General features: G+C 48.4%; 1 protein-coding gene across 2 annotated transcripts in view; it reads right to left on the bottom strand.

Moving 5' to 3' along the window:
* The window catches only part of EIF3B (eukaryotic translation initiation factor 3 subunit B), a 20960-nt gene that overhangs the window by 4454 nt on the left and 595 nt on the right, over nucleotides 1-15911 (bottom strand). For both annotated transcript variants that reach the window (XM_007467413.1, XM_007467414.1), the window contains exons 2-14: nucleotides 15745-15911; nucleotides 11159-11351; nucleotides 9144-9263; nucleotides 8782-8839; nucleotides 8459-8587; nucleotides 7917-8074; nucleotides 6961-7092; nucleotides 6812-6878; nucleotides 6375-6421; nucleotides 4920-5130; nucleotides 3001-3073; nucleotides 2023-2145; nucleotides 439-517 (exon numbers count right to left, since the gene is read on the bottom strand). In XM_007467413.1, coding sequence (XP_007467475.1) covers nucleotides 439-517; nucleotides 2023-2145; nucleotides 3001-3073; nucleotides 4920-5130; nucleotides 6375-6421; nucleotides 6812-6878; nucleotides 6961-7092; nucleotides 7917-8074; nucleotides 8459-8587; nucleotides 8782-8839; nucleotides 9144-9263; nucleotides 11159-11351; nucleotides 15745-15911 — 1557 coding nt within the window. The remainder of the gene's footprint in view (nucleotides 1-438; nucleotides 518-2022; nucleotides 2146-3000; nucleotides 3074-4919; nucleotides 5131-6374; nucleotides 6422-6811; nucleotides 6879-6960; nucleotides 7093-7916; nucleotides 8075-8458; nucleotides 8588-8781; nucleotides 8840-9143; nucleotides 9264-11158; nucleotides 11352-15744) is intronic.

Genomic DNA, 15911 nt, shown 5'->3' with positions numbered 1-15911 from the left:
CCTGCTGAAAACAGCAACTAAGGCGGGAGCGGGCGAGGGTAACGCCCAGGTCCTCGTGGTCACACCAACCAGAGGACAAGATGGGCTCACGGCCTGACTGAACATCCTGCCTACAAGGAGACACGGACCTTACAACATGGTAATGGGACCGCCAGCAAGAGGTCCTGTGTAACCACGCAGATCTGTCCTCCAGGCCCGCAGTGAAAGCGCCTGCGGCCAGGCTGTTTTAATCTGCCTGGTCTTGGCCTGCGTCTGGGGAACAGTATGGAGACGCCACACAACGCTTCACCCAAACGGGCCGACCCTTTTGTGGGAGAACCCGTCCACCCCCATCTGTGCAGAGCCAGCATCGCTACCTTCAGAACCAGGGCGCGGGCCCGGGGCCAGGGTCTCTGCACAGCCCACAGCCAAAGCCCACCGCACCAGACAGAAACCCACCTCCGCAGACCAGCCAACACAACGAACTGCCCTTGGGGGCTCCAGAAGATGGTGTTGGCCTGCTGTTTATCAAACATCTCTGAAAGGAAAGAAAGTGTCAGACGTCAGCCTGCAGCGGAGAAGGGAGGACCGGCAGTGGGCTCTCGCTGCCCCCCACGGGTGTATACACCACAACTCTATGGAGGTACCACACCTGTTGACTACCTGTGAAAACAGGTCAGAAGATCACCTTCAGTACACCTCAAATTATGACCCAGTTAAAAAAAAAAGGGGGGCAGGGGGGATTCTGAAGCTGCAATACTGTCTTAAATATCATTTTACGTCCAAAACAACGTACTTGACAACGTAACTGGACGAAAGACTCCACTTGCGGTTGGTGGTGTTACAGGGACTCACCACCAGGGTGAGAAATCCATAGCTTTCATCAGATTCTCAAAGAGCCGCGTGAGCCCGAAAAGCCTACAAGTCCGCTATCCTGGCGACTCACACACCATTTGAACTAAGAGAAACGACTGAACCCCATCATCTCCACACCACTCACTTCCTGAAGGGCTAGAGCCAGGTCCTCGCCCTGGGGGTCCCTTCACTCAGGAGGAAGGAGCAGGCTGTGGAGGGGGGCAGACTGGCGAGGCAGCATCACCCTGAGCGGGGGTGGCACGACTCTCGGACCAAGACAAAGCAGAGAGCGCTGCTGGCAGATGTGGTCTACGGTCCCCGCCACGAGGAGGCCGGGAAGCGCGTGCGACGACCCCGACACGGACCCTTCAGGGCGGCGGGGCACTCGGAGGGCAGAGGCGCTCGTGTACTTGCTCTTTTATAACCTACTTGGTAACGAGAGACCGTGAAGTCTTCAGCTGCCCTTACTTCCTTTCATAAGGAAGGGAATTACTAACACAGTCAGTTTTGTGATAGGCAGCCAGCTGATGACACTACGAATGATTCTACCACGAATACTGCTGAACTTCAGGAAGTGAACCTGATTTCTTATAGACATATCTCAGGAAGAGCCCTTCCCAGGGCACAGGAGTCCCTGTCAGGCACTGGGATGACCCCCCTGCCTTTGTGGCAAGAAGCCCTGGGTGAGGTTCAGGGAGCGTGGGGCGAGCACACCCTGCGGGCGCCTCACCCTCAAGGCGGGTGCAAGAGGTCTCCCCACTCCGTCCTCACAAAGGGAAACGCTGAAGCGGCGTTAGTGCTGAACACAGAGGACCCGCCTCGTGTTCGGCACTAAGGACGCAGGACCGGAGAGCACGGAGCGGGGAGCCCCGGTGGCGTCCAGGCTGGGTGAGGAGCCTGTCCTGAGGGGCGACGGGGCTTCCAGGCGGAGCAGACCGAGGGCGGGCATGTGACCCCAAGCCCAGAGCGGGCAGCTGCAGCCACAAGAGGACAGGACAGGACTTCGGAACAGTGTAGTACAAGGGCCCCGCGGGAGCGCAGAGAAGGCCCATCCTTTGCAACAAACTCCCTCTGGGGCCATCACCACCGCCACCAGCCCACGTGACCCTCCGCGCCTGTCCCAGCGAGCGCTCTGCACGGAGCAACGGCCGAGCCCTGCCCTGGGCCCGGCGCGAGCCGCCTACTTACTGATGAGCTCGATCTTGCCGTTGCTCTTCACGTGGTAGAAAGACACCGATATCCGAGGGGCTTCCCCGTGCAGCACAGCGAACTTACTCCCGTTCGGCTCCCAGGCGAAGGCTATGATGGTTTCTAAGACCGGGAAGAAGGGGGAGTTCCTTTTGGTCACTTAGGAACAGAACATTCCTGACCAGTTAGAGTTCTTCAACCAGAGAAATGCCCCAAATTCTTAAACTCATTCAAAGGACCAGAGAGCAGCACAGAAGCAAAGGCAGCGCACTGCACCTGTGTGGAGCCGCCCAGCCAGCAGGCACAGCACCCTGCGCCCCGCCCCGTCCTGCCGCAGGGGCCGGGAGGGGCAGGCCAGGTGCGGTGCAGCCTGTGGACGAACCCTCCCCACACTCCTCGCTGCGGCCCTGGGCGCAAGGGCTCACGCGCCTCTCTACCCAGGCAGCGCGGCCACTTCACCCCCTTCCCCTCCTCCTCTCCCCAGCAAAACAGAAAATACAGCCTAAATTTTCCACCTAAAGACAGAAACGCAGCATCTGAAGTTTCCATGAGTCCAAAGAAACCCACCAAAAAAACAAAACACCTCTATTAAACTGAGAACTTTCACACGTAAGAGCACAAGTCCTTCAGCTGCCGTCACTGGGCATGTGATGAAAGCCTGCCCTTCACACTGTCTCCCAAGTGTGGAAAATGGTGAGAACCCCTGTTCCTCTGCTATATAAGCAGATCGCGTGGTGTGGAAAAACACGAGGCATCACTTCACTTGGCAACTGGAAAAGCTAAGAGATTGAAGTTGGAAAGGACAACACCCTAAACACATGCATGTTTTGTAACTGAGAGCCAGGTGCTGTTCACTGTGAATCAGGGTTCCGAGTCTCGGCCATTCTACCTGGGCCATGAATTCACACAGAAGCTTTAAGGGTACGTGTGACAGCACACAGGTGAACTCAATCACAGGACAATGACAGTGGGACTTGCCTTTCATTTCGACCACATCGACAGGCACCTGTTTTTCTCTCATTCGGAAAATTTCAAAATTTGTGACAACACCCTGTGTAAAAAAAAGAAAAGGAAAGGGGTAAAATTCTGGAAACTGAAAGCATGAGGAAGACAGGACAATTTAAGAATTTAATGAAAGATTAAACATATACACCTGGTAAAGACATGAACATCTGTAGTGATTAAAATGATGAAACAAGAACTCTCAAAAGCTGATGAAGGGGGACTTCCCAGGTGGCACAGTGGTTAAGAATCCGCCTGCCAATGCAGGGGACACAGGTTCGAGCCCTGGTCCGGGAAGATCCCACATGCCGCGGAGCAACTAAGCCCGTGCACCACAACTACTGAGCCTGTGCTCTGGAACCCGTGAGCCACAACTACTGAGCCCGCGTGCTGCAACTACTAAAGTCCACATGTCTAGAGCCCGTGCTCCGCAACAAGAGAAGCCACCGCAATGAGAAGCCCGTGCACCGCAACGAAGAGTAGCCCCCGCTTGCCACAACTAGAGAAAGCCTGTGCGCAGCAATGAAGACCCAACGCAACCTAAATAAATAAATTTATCTAAAAAAAAAAAAAAAAAGCTGATGGAGGTAGAAACTGGTACAGTCTCTGGAGAACAAATGGATCCCACCGCCCCCAACCCAGATTCTATTCAAGACCTGCCCTAAAGGTCATCTCAAGCACAGATAGGTCCAAGAATACACATTGCAGCTGTAGTGCCATAAAGGTCCACTGACTAGGACTGATCCAACTATTTCAAAACAGCAGAACATCCTGCAGCGCGTTTCAAGATGCACTCATGTAAAAAGTGGGTGCTGTTATTCACGACAGCCAAAAGGTGGAAACAACCCAAGTGTCCATCAACAGCTAAATGGACAAACATGATACAATTCAATGCGGGACAGGCACATGGCACAACCTGGAGGAGCCTTGAACAAATGTTCAGTGAAGGAAGCCAGATACAAAAGGCCATAGAGTGTATGATTCCATTCACATGAAATGTCCAGAATAGGGAAATCCAGAGAGACAGGAAGCAAGAGAGCAGATCAGAGGATGTCAGGAATGGTGGTGACTGCTGATGGGTGTGGAGTTCCTTTTGGGGGTGATGGAAATGTTCTGGAATTAAGACAGCGGTAAGTTGTACAACTGTGTGAATGTAATAAAATCCAGTAACTGGGCTTCCCTGGTGGCGCAGTGGTTGAGAATCCGCCTGCCGATGCAGGGCACACGGGTTCGTGCCCCGGTCCGGGAGGATCCCACATGCCGCGGAGCGGCTGGGCCCGTGAGCCATGGCCGCTGAGCCTGCATGTCCGGAGCCTGTGCTCCGCACGGGAGAGGCCACAACAGTGAGAGGCCCACGTACCAAAAAAAAAAAAAAAAAAAAAAAAAATCCAGTAACTGTACAGTTAAAAGAACTTTTTTTTGGTAAAAGGAAGAGGAATATTTCCATTAGAAGGAAAAAAATCACGCAGTTTTTTGGATAAGTTAAATATTAAGTGATGCAAACCAACAGAAAGTCTGGATGCAGAACTGTGTCAAGCATGCTACCCTGTGTTTAAAGAGAAAATCTAAAAGAAAACAACCTACTCATTTTAACTACTTGAGTGAAGGAAGGTGGGTGCCTAGAGATTTCCCTGTGTTCTCTTGTGAACGCTAACCTACGTCAACTCTAAACTACACGAATGTTATCACCCGCTCAAAGTTTTATAGAAAAACATTACACTCCTCAGCTGGAATATGACAACACCTCTAGCTATGACACACCAGCTAACTTTTGGTGTCAGGTGGGTGTGAAAATAAGTCATGAGTTTGAACCAAAAAATCCATTAACACCCCCCGAAGAGAACTGAGCTGTAGAAAGAATGACCCCTGCCCCCTGCCCACTGGCATCCACTTACCTGGGTTCCTTTTGGAGTCCTATCTACTTTAACACACAAGTAATCTCCATTTTTCTGCCAATGTAGCTTGCAGTCCACAACATTAAATAGATTCCTAACTCTGATCTCTTGTCTGGTAGGAAGCTGCATCAGGGTTACCCTGGCTGGAATATCCTTATCTTCAGGCACCCAAAAGGCTATTATGTTACCACCGGGAGACCAGGAGAAGTCTCTGCAGAACAAAGAAAATGAAATGCTTACAAGGACTGGCTAAGAAATGATGAGAGCAGAGAACAAGAGACCTCATTCTCTGTGTAAAAGCTCAGAGGGGGCGCACGTACCCTAAGAACACTAGTAGCAGCCAGCGCTCACTACCATGGGCTCCGTCCCCAGAACAGCTCGGGGGCTTTGCTAGACACACTGTGCCATCGAGGAGAGAGAGGTGCTGATAACACCACCCACTGTCGCACGGGGGTCACAAGATTCAATCCCCAAGCCCTGAAACCCCCACTCAAACTCTTAACCACAAGGCAAGTAAAATAAACTTTAGGCTGATGGACCCAGCTACGTGATTTCTGAAGATTCATTAAGGGGCTAAAGGGGGAAAACCCCAAATCAAAAAATATAAGAGGATTAAAGAAGCATTAGGGCAATTCTCTCTACTGCAAAAATTACCCTAAAAAGTGCTGTAACGAACAATCCATGAGTTCCTATCTGTGAAGAGTACCTTTACTTTTGCATTTTACTGAGAATTAATTCCCAGTTTTACTTTTCATTAGAAGCCATTGTTTTGCCCAAGATGTAAACATAAAAACAATCAGGAGCATGTGGGTCCTTGCACTGCTGATACCTCAGTGCCCCCAGAGAGTTCAGGTAAATAAAAACGTGCCTCCAGGGCTGCCCTGGTGGCGCAGTGGTTGAGGGTCCGCCTGCCGATGCAGGGGACGTGGGTTCGTGCCCCAGTCTGGGAGGATCCCACATGCCGCGGAGCGGCTGGGCCCGTGAGCCATGGCCGCTGAGCCTGCGTGTCCGGAGCCTGTGCTCCGCTACGGGAGAGGCCACGACAGTGAGAGGCCCGCGTACTGCAAAAACAACAACAACAACAACAAACGTGCCTCCTCATTGCCAGAGAAAACCAGCTGCAGTTCACTGAGGCCACGCAAACCCCATGGCACAGACCACCAGAGAGACACAGAGACTTTCAACTAAGTGGAGACCCCTCTTCCTCCAAGACTGTGCCTCCAAGTCTCTGGTTCCAAGGCAGAACCATGAAAGGAAGCAGGCCCTCAAGATGCCCTTACATGCAGGAACGGGGAATGCTGACGGGGGGCGCCAACACACAGTGCGCGGCGGCAGGCACAAGCCTGCCGTGACACCCTGGCGCTAGGGTGACAAAGCACCAGCATTCTCTGCAACTGTGCAGGAGCCGAGTGCTGGGGGAGGGCGGCAAAAGCCACAGCCAAGAGATTCGCTTACTTTATGCCAGAGATCTTCAAGCTCTTCTTGTCCAAAAGACCCATGGACTGTGGAAAAACAAGGTTACAATGGAGTTAAACCACGCCAATGTCTCAGTGGCTCATACAACCTTTTACAATGTGAGCTTGCCGAGGGAGCAGTGTAAGCAGAGGGTGACAGATCAACAATGGAACAATTCACGCACAGCACCTAAGTACACATTTCCAGAGCCCATTTCACCAACTCCCATCCTTAACCCCCTGCGGCAGCAGAAGTGGGGGCTGGCAGATTTAAGACCCAAATCCAGGACCCGAGCAACTGAAAGGCACAGAACTAGTCTCTCTCCCTTTTGGCTGCACCAAAAATTAAGGGAAAGCACTGCATCCTCGAGCAGCTACTGGAGCTGACAAGCGACTGACGGGGCAGCTCACTTTCAGATAATCAAATAAATCACTTACAGGAGTTTCATAGATACTGAGAGTATCGAGTGTCATTCTGGCAAAGAATTTACCATCATGGCTCCACCTATAAAGAAGAAAAGTGCCAGACTCATCGACGAAGAAAAGGCCGCAAAGAGGTCACCACTGGCTACCACGGGTCCACTTACTTAAAAATAGGCCAATGGGCTGAGCTTTCACAGTGAAAACCTCTCTTCTTCTGCCCGGTAAGGATGTCCCAGATGATGATGGCCTGAGGGTCATCCTGAGTGTCCATCAGGGGGCTAAAAGTCACCAGGTACCTACAACAGAGAGGACACCTACTCATCTCCTGCACACTTCCACCTCCTCTCATGTGAAGGTCACAGCTGTGTGGGTGTGGCAAGGACCTGTCCACGCTGCAGTGGACGTGGCCAAGCCTCCGCTCCAGAAGGAGACTCTCCAGGCACAAGTGAGGCTGCCAGAACAGCAGCCAAGACTCGTGGAAGCAGCACTTTCTCCAACTCCAGGCTCCCCTGACCATGTCCTCCCGCCTGGAGACCCCGCTCGAAATACGGAGCAGAGCCACTGTGGCACAGACCATTCAGTCCCGTTCGGCACCAGGGTGCTCCAAGGGTCACCTCAAAATGCTTCCCTGAGTAAAGCAATTATACTCCAATAAAGGTGTTAAAAAAAAAGTTTCCCTGATAAAATCAGGACAAGGAATGATCCAACAGATTCCAAACAAAAGTTGGCTGTGTGCACGAGCGGAATGAGAGATGTGGAATTCTCATACTTTCTCTTCTTTGGATTTTAATTAAGACAACAAGGTAAAGAGAACAGATGGTCACGTGCAGTATCTACAGGGCGCTGGTTCCAGGCCCCCCCACGGTCGATACCAAAGTCAGCAGATACTCAAGTCCCTTATGCAAGATGACGTAGTTTATGCAGATGTGCGGAGAAAGGAAACAATAAAGCAAATGCAACAAAATAGTAACTGGAGAATCGCGGTAAAGAGCACACGCGAGTCCTTTGGACTCTTCCTATAATGTTTCTATTTTAACTTTAAAATTATTGCAAAATAAAGCTTTAAAAAATTACCATAGAAGGCTGGCATGACTCCATTTGCAATTTTCGAACAACTTACCTTTCACAAGGTGAGAAGTCAATAAGCTGAACCCCTTGGTGGCTGAATCTCTGAATTTGTTTGAATTTCTCTCCCCCCCAAAGAGCAATGCCTCGCTGATGAAAGGTCGCCAGGTAGGTGCCCTTAGGAGACCAACGCACATACGTCTCTGTCCATCTCTGTGGAAAGAATCAGTGCCGATGTTAACACAACAAAAAGCCGAACACAAAGAGTCCAAAGTCTACAACAAATATACTCAAACTTTTAGCTAAAAACACGAGAAGCCTATCCACTTCTTAGGGCGCCTTTCAAAGCTGGAAGAATAAAAGTTTTTCTCAGAGGCGTAACCTCAAAGCACGTGACACTCACCTGCTCTTATACCAAGCTCCTCTCTTCTTTTGCCGTGCGGCTTTTGGGATCTTAGTTCCCTGACCAGGGATCAAACTCGGGCCGTTGGCAGTGAAAGCGCAAGTCCTAACCACTGGATTACCAGGGAATTCCCACCGAACTCCTCTTTGTTAAGGAAACACGAGGTAAGTCCCCACATGGCAGCAAATACCCACCGCTCTCTCTTCGATGGAGACCGGATCCTTTACGTCATTCCAGAATATGGAAGTGCGGTCTCCACTCTCAAATATCACACTGTACTGATCTCTGCATTCTGCCTCTTCAAGCCAATAACGTAAATTTCCCTAGAAACAGAACCAAAGGCAAGGAATATAATACATTTCATTAATTTTAACCAAAGAATACTTATTCATAACTGTTGCTCTTAAGAGATTTGACCAGTTCAGTCAGCAACTTTAACTCCTGAGGAATACATCACTTCAAGCCAAGAGGCTAGCCACCATTTCTTCCCATTACGTATAGATTTTATACAACATACCAGGTCTTTGAAAGGTTGTTTCTCTGGAATATCCCATTCATCACTGATAGTCATGTACCTAGAAGAGTAGCAACACGATGATGATTACAAGGTTGAGTGGTTCTCAACCCCAGGCAGTACTGCACCCCTGCCCTCCCCGCAGAGGGAAAGGACAAGGTTTTGATTGGTCACAACCGGTGAGGGGACGCTGGTGGTCAGGGGGTGCTACTGGCCAGGGATGTGAAATGGTCCTGCAGTGGTCTGATGGGAGAATGCAGCTACCAAAAAGGCCACCAAGCACCCACTGCCCCCCGGGGCAGAAACGTCTGGCCATTCATGCTCAGGAAAATGCCCAGGTTCTCCTGGGCTGAGTCAGAACTCACTTGTCAAAATCGGTGAAGAGGTTGACTCTGAATGTGTGCTGCTTGTCGAGCTTGTAGCCATCGGCATTTTTCACAGCATCCAAAGCGTGGGCAGGGGATGCATATTCCAGGAAGATATACCTGAATTGAGAAAGAGGGCAACTTGCACAAGTGCAGACATGAAGATCAGGCAGGGCACGCTCAACACACCCAGCCCTCCACAGGGCTCGTACCCGCCATGAGTACCCGAGACCTGTCTTCCTGCCGTGTCCCGGAGGCAGTCAGATCCCTAGCAGAGCATTTCTAAACATGAACAAAATCCTAGCAAAGATCCAAAGTCTCTAAGTACACGATCAGAAATTATAGAAAAGCTAATTAACCAAAATGTTCATTACCTTGACTACGGTAATGGTTTTATGGGTGTATACATACACCAAAACTTATGAAATTGTACACCTTAGAACTATCTGATTTTACTGTGTCAAGTACCTTTCAACAAAACTGTTTAAAGAGACATGGGTAGTCTAATACTATGTATTACAGGCAAAATTACAAAGGCTCTCAGAGAATGTTTCGTTATAACAAAAATAGCACAAGCAACTGCTCAAAAAAAAGGTTATCCTTCCACCTAGTTCCTGAAATAGAAAAAGTATGAAGCACTGCCTGCATGTGATAATTTTTTAAGAAATTAAAACTATTCTAGTTAGTTTCCAAAATTTGAAATTAAAAATTAAGTTTATACCACCTTCTCATTCCTGTCCCATAAGACAATTTTGCCTGTACCCAGAGGCTGATGTTTTTATGAAATTTTAATGGTGAAAGTCTGACAAGTTTGTAGAGCAACAAACAGAACTCTCATCCCTGCTGGTCGAGTGCAAACTGGTAGCGACACTCAGGCATAATCAGGAATTGGCCAGTCGCTCTGAAGAGGGGCACTTCATGCAGCCCAAACCCTCTCTTGTGCTCAGAAGAGGAGAGACACTAGGCTGTTCCTAACCGCTGTTCAAAACACTGTCAATCCATAGGAAAACAGACAACTGTCATATGATATGACAGAGCACAGAGCATTTACAAGGAAGAAACTAGAATTACACTTACCAACACAAAAAACCTAATATTGAACTTAAAAAGCAAACTGCGAGACACATACCTCATGCTACCATTTTAAAAAGATACAGGGACTTCCCTGGTGGCGCAGTGGTTAAGAATCCGCCTGCCAATGCGGAGGACACGGGTTCGAGCCCTGGTCCGGCAAGATCCCACATGCCATGGAGCAGCTAAGCCCGTGCGCCACAACTACCGAGCCTGCGCTCTAGAGCCCATAAGCCACAACTATTGAGCCCGCGTGCCACAACTACTGAGCCCATGTGCCTAGAGCCCCTGCTATGCAACAAGAGAAGCCACCGCAATAAGAAGCCTGCACACCGCAACGAAGATTAGCCCCTGCTTGCTGCAACTAGAGAAAGCCCGCGCGCAGCAGCGAAGACCCAACGTGGCCAAAGATAAATAAATAAATTTAAAAATAAATAAAAGATACAATATTTTAGGTGATGCCACAAAAAAGTCGCTATGGAATGACACAATGTCCCCTAGATTCTAAGAAGTATCTCCATTTCAGAGATGATAAATGTGGGAAAAAAGCACATCTTAGAATCAGTAAAATACCATGTCAACTTTTCCTGAAATCTCGCCAACTTTCAGATCTGTTGGTCCCTTTACCCAGGATGTATATTGTCTCAATAACTGTTCAACGAAGAAGAGACCAAGGTCTGATTTCTCAAAAGCATAGCAGCCACCTTATGATACCCAATTCAAGAACCACACTGCATCTCCTTCTCCCTCCCTCCAATGACCCCAAGGACCAAATCACTGCTCCAGAGAGCAGTGGGCGGCCTGGATAAATGTGACCAAAGTGCCAAAGTGAGGCCATGCTCCCGCATTCACAGTGAGCTCCTGAGCACACGACCATCTTCACGGTGTCTGTCAGCTACCAAGAAAACACAAGCGACACTTCCGTGCTGGAGAACATGACTCACCCTTTTGTCCTTCCATCCTCCTCTGGATAAAAATCATTTGTGATTTTCCCAAACTTGGAAAAGATCTTATGGATGACGTTTTTGAGTTTCTCCAGACGGTCAGGTCCCACTTGAGGAACATTGTCGACCACAATCACGGAATCGATTCCATCTGCTTCCTGTGGCCGATCTTTGAGTATATCTCCCAGTAATTCTGTACAAGTGAAAGATTTGTCGAATGACTTTTTTTGACCAAGTTAATGCACTAGGTTAGCACACTGAACAAGTTTCCAAAAAGCAAACAGTGAATAATCTAAATGCTTTCACTGTGAGCAAAAGAAATCAGAGCCCTGGCTTGACTCAAAATTTAAACTTGAAAGAATTAGAAATATCGTAACTCTTTACACTCCCACTGACAGTCAAGATATCAACTGGCTTCTGGCAATAATGGAAGATTTTAAATGAATTTTTTCAAAGAGGTTTTAATAATGAAGAAGGCAAAAGAGAGGATGGCCCTCCACCAGGAACCAGAAAACACCCGGGCAAGCTAGGGAGTGGCCTTCTCTGACCCACCTCTATTACCAACTCACCACCAGGCACTGTCTTCAGTTTACAACGAAACACACTCATCACCCTATATTCTGTACGTAAAACAGCCTTGTTTGCAAACAACACGGGACTGAGAATGGCACTTCAACCAGGTGACTACAGACTAGAGAAGCTCATGAAAGCAAGCAGTGATGCATCTTACAGAACATCGTGTCTCCAGTTCGTCGAAATACCTCGCAGTATCACTGGGAGACACCAGCCATTTAGACATTAAATTGTAAATGCTTAGAACAGTGCTTGGAACACAGTAAGCAACATCAACTTATTCTCATAACTTCAATCCAAAGCTCAAAACCTATTATGTTCATGCCACCCGCTTTTAAAATTAAGATCAAAGAACCCAAATCTTAAGTGTTCAAACTTCTCAGAATTGCTTCATTTGCATAAAATGGTCAGCAAGAGTAAGAGGAAAAGAAGAAAAGATAGGTGTAAAACGAACCAGGAAAAAGAAACACAGAGGAATCAATGCAAACAGGTCTGCGAAGCCAACTGGAGGCCTACTGTTTTCTGGGCGATTCAATGTCATCTGGGGGCTGCCCGCTGCAACCTTATCCGAGGCCTGTCTCAGGCTTGGAGTCCTTTTGACCCTAACGCCCCAGCACCAACAGAAATGCTGGACTGGCTGCTGCAGATGGGCTCTCGGAGGGTAAATGGAGTATCAGATGAAAAAAAGCAAATCCTCCTCTTTTTAACACAATTCTGTACGAATCCTAATCCCAATTAGTTAGCCAGCTTGTCTAGAAAGCTATAAGATTACAAGGCACCGTGTTAGGAGCTAGAACAGAAAGACATCTTTAAGGTTGCCATCAAAGCATACTCATCACACGAAACTACACTGGTAATACAGACCTTCCTGATTTACAATGGGGTTACTTCCTGTTAAACCCACTTACATACCACTGTAATTCAAACCATCACAACTTGGGGACTGTCTGTACAGGCAAAATGAGTGTACAAGGTAATTTTTAAACAACAGCTGAAGAACAATGGCTTGTTACTCAGGTATCTATGTGTTCTGGAACCTAATTATCACTCTAATTTCTGCACTATACTCAAGTATTTCAACATGCTATACAGGACACATGTCAGAAAATATTCTTTGTTGTATTTCATTTTCAAAACTTAAGATGAATTTTCTTCACTTTTGTGTTAAAAAGGTTAAGAGGTCTTCAAAAAAGAAAAAAAGTCCTTTAATTTCCAGAGGCAAAGCCCTGTTATAAACTATCTCTAATTAAACTTCAACACCTTTAACGAATGATACTGAAAATGTTACCTTGGATAAAAGAATTGCCAGTTAAATTTCAATGAAGCTAAAATTTAGGCCAAGCAAAAAGGAAAAAGAAGAAAAGAGGCAGATTAGGTCATCGCATTTCCCCTACAGAGACTGAAGTCAAATCCTCGGGTTACTTTTAAAGCTGACTTACTAGACAATTACAAGGCCTGTTAAGCCTGATCCAAATTTACAAACATAAAAAGCTCAGCTTTTATACAAACTGTGTCTGGTTTATAAGAACCCACCCACACACACTTAAGGGAATAAGCATAGTAACTACACAGGAAGAAACACACTTCCTTCATCATTACTAGCCCACACAGTCAGGTTCCCACTCTGACTACAGGGAATAAAGAAAGAAACAGTTCTCAAGACTAAGTAGCAAAGAAGACACTTAGTTAAAACCATTATCACATATTTGCTTGGCCAAGCACCAAAGGCAGCTGAAAAATTAAACTGATTAAGGTGCAACTGTGCAGGCTTCCCTGGTGGCGCAGAGGTTGAGAATCCGCCTGCCAATGCAGGGGACACCGGTTGGAGCCCTGGTCCGGGAAGATCCCACATGCTGCAGAGCAACTAAGCCTGTGCACCCCAACTACTGAGCCTGCGCTCTAGAACCCGTGAGCCACAACTACTGAGCCCACATGCCACAACTACTGAAGCCTGTGCACCTAGAGCCCGTGCTCCGCAACAAGAGGAGCCACCGCAATGAGAAGCCCGCGCACCGCAACGAAGAGCAGCCCCTGCTTGCCTCAACTAGAGAAAGCCCGCGTGCAGCAACAAAGACCCAACGTAGCCAAAAATAAAATTAATTAATTAATTTAAAAAAAAAAGATGCAACTGTGTGAGTTCACCTGTCTCAAAGAGGAAGGAGGCAAGACAACGGCACTGGGGCTGCGGCACCTACGAGAGGGCTCGTCATGAGACTCGGCCCATTTTCAAAAGAACCAGCATGCTGAGCATCACTTTCTGACCCTACAGGGCAGTTCTCATGTACCAGAAAACATATGTGAGCTACTGGCCTCAAGGAAACTGACAGCTTGCTCAGTTTTTGCTCCTTAGTACCAGGAGCCTCACAGGTCACTCTGGCAAAATATCAGGATGACAAGGGCTTCCAAAGGCCCTCCCAGCAGTCACCTAGCCTGGACGGCCTGTGCTCACGTCAGTATCCTCTGTCACACATCGGAAGCCACATACTAGAAATCTTGTGTAAATTAGGTGTGCTCAAATAATGCTTAAAAAAAAATCAGTTGTGAATAAATACCTAAGGGCTCAAAATACGCTTTAAAATCAAAACTCAAATTTTAAAATAGAAGATAAATTGGTGTGGTAAGAAAAGAACACTGGTCTAGGCTGGGGGGTAGGGGAAAGGGGGTGAGCCCAGAAACACAGCCTCTCTGTCAATTCCCAGCAACCTACTCCACAAGGAACACATTTTCTTACAGGTGAAGGGCTTTGACTGGATCAGTGGCTCCCAAGTCCTCACTAGCTTGTGGAGCCTGCCCTGCTTTTCATGCTGAAATGTATTTTGTCTCATGAAATAAAGTATAAGACAATAGTGACAATAACAGGTAGCCCTTTAAAATTATGTTTCAAATAAGTCAAATCATTATGCAGCACACTTCAAACTTATACAGTGCTGTACATCAATTACACCTCAGTAAAACTGGAAGAAAAAAAACCAAAAGCATTTGATAAAAATTTTAAAAATAAATAAAATTATCTTTCAAAGTCAAACAACTCTGTTGGTTCTCTAAACCTTCTTTTTCGTTTTATGTGATATCCTTTATTATTCTGACTCATTCTCAGAGTGATCAGACACATCTCCAAAAAAGCTAACTTTAAGTGGTAACATCTTATCTTCCTGGTGTATAGTTGGCTACCTCTATGGTGTCTAATTCATTTTTCCCATTTTATTCTAAGGTGGTCAATATGCAGAGGAATCCACTTACGCGCTCCCAGCCTGAAAAGATAAAATGGCTAAAAACAAACATGAAAACAAATGAGATCAGTCATCATCAGAAGTAACCTTAGGGGACAGGCTCTCTCTGGCAAAAAGCAGAAATAACGCATGTAAGTCGAACCAAGGCAAAAAGTAAGGCAAAGTAAGCGATAATCCTACAACTCGAGAAAATTATTTGCCAACAGAAGGATGACGGTATGCCTACAGACTTAGGAAAAGAGAGACGCAAACAGGAATCGGGCAGAGCCGGCCTCAAACTGTCCTCCTAAGGAACTCTCTGGGGGTAGACGCTGCTGTGGGACAGCGGGGGCAAAGGAACCCAGCTTGGCCACCCTGATCTTCCCACTCCCGAGGGACAGCGTCCATCCACCCCTAAGGAGTCGGCACCGAGTCAGTCTCAGACCTCTGACAAGTCTGGCGGGTCACTCGGGGCACCCAGACTGCAGACGAAGAACTGTCACCCGAGACCGTGCAGCACATGAGTGTCCAGCTCGGCTCGACCCTAACGGCCACACCGCTGCACACTCGACCACGGCTCCCGCGTGCACGCCGTCTGCCCTCACCACCCTCCAAACTCCAGGCTGCAGTGCCAGTGGCTGGTTCCCCAAGTTGTCTCCACCCTGCCCTCCTCTTCTTTTGGAGAAAACAAGATCCAGGCGCACACGGAAACCTTCCCTCCGTGGGGGCGACAGGCAGAGGGCGGGCACCCCTCCCGCGATCGAGGATCGGGAACTTCGGCGCAGACCGGCCCCGCCGCCTCACCTTCCTCGCTCACGTCCTCCACGAAGTCCTCGGGGTCACTGAAGGAGGGCTCGTCCGCGCCGCTGTTCTCCGCCGCGCCGCCCGGCTCCCCGCCCGATCCCTCGGACCCGGTCTCGGACGCAGAGTCCCGCGCCTGCCCCGCCGGGGCCTCGCCCGCGGCCGGGGTG

The sequence above is a fragment of the Lipotes vexillifer genome, unplaced genomic scaffold (genome assembly GCF_000442215.2).
Source record: "Lipotes vexillifer unplaced genomic scaffold, Lipotes_vexillifer_v1.1 scaffold1451, whole genome shotgun sequence".
NCBI lineage: Eukaryota > Metazoa > Chordata > Mammalia > Artiodactyla > Lipotidae > Lipotes > Lipotes vexillifer.
Note: the sequence above shows the minus strand (reverse complement) of the source record. Positions and strands in the feature narration are given on the sequence as shown.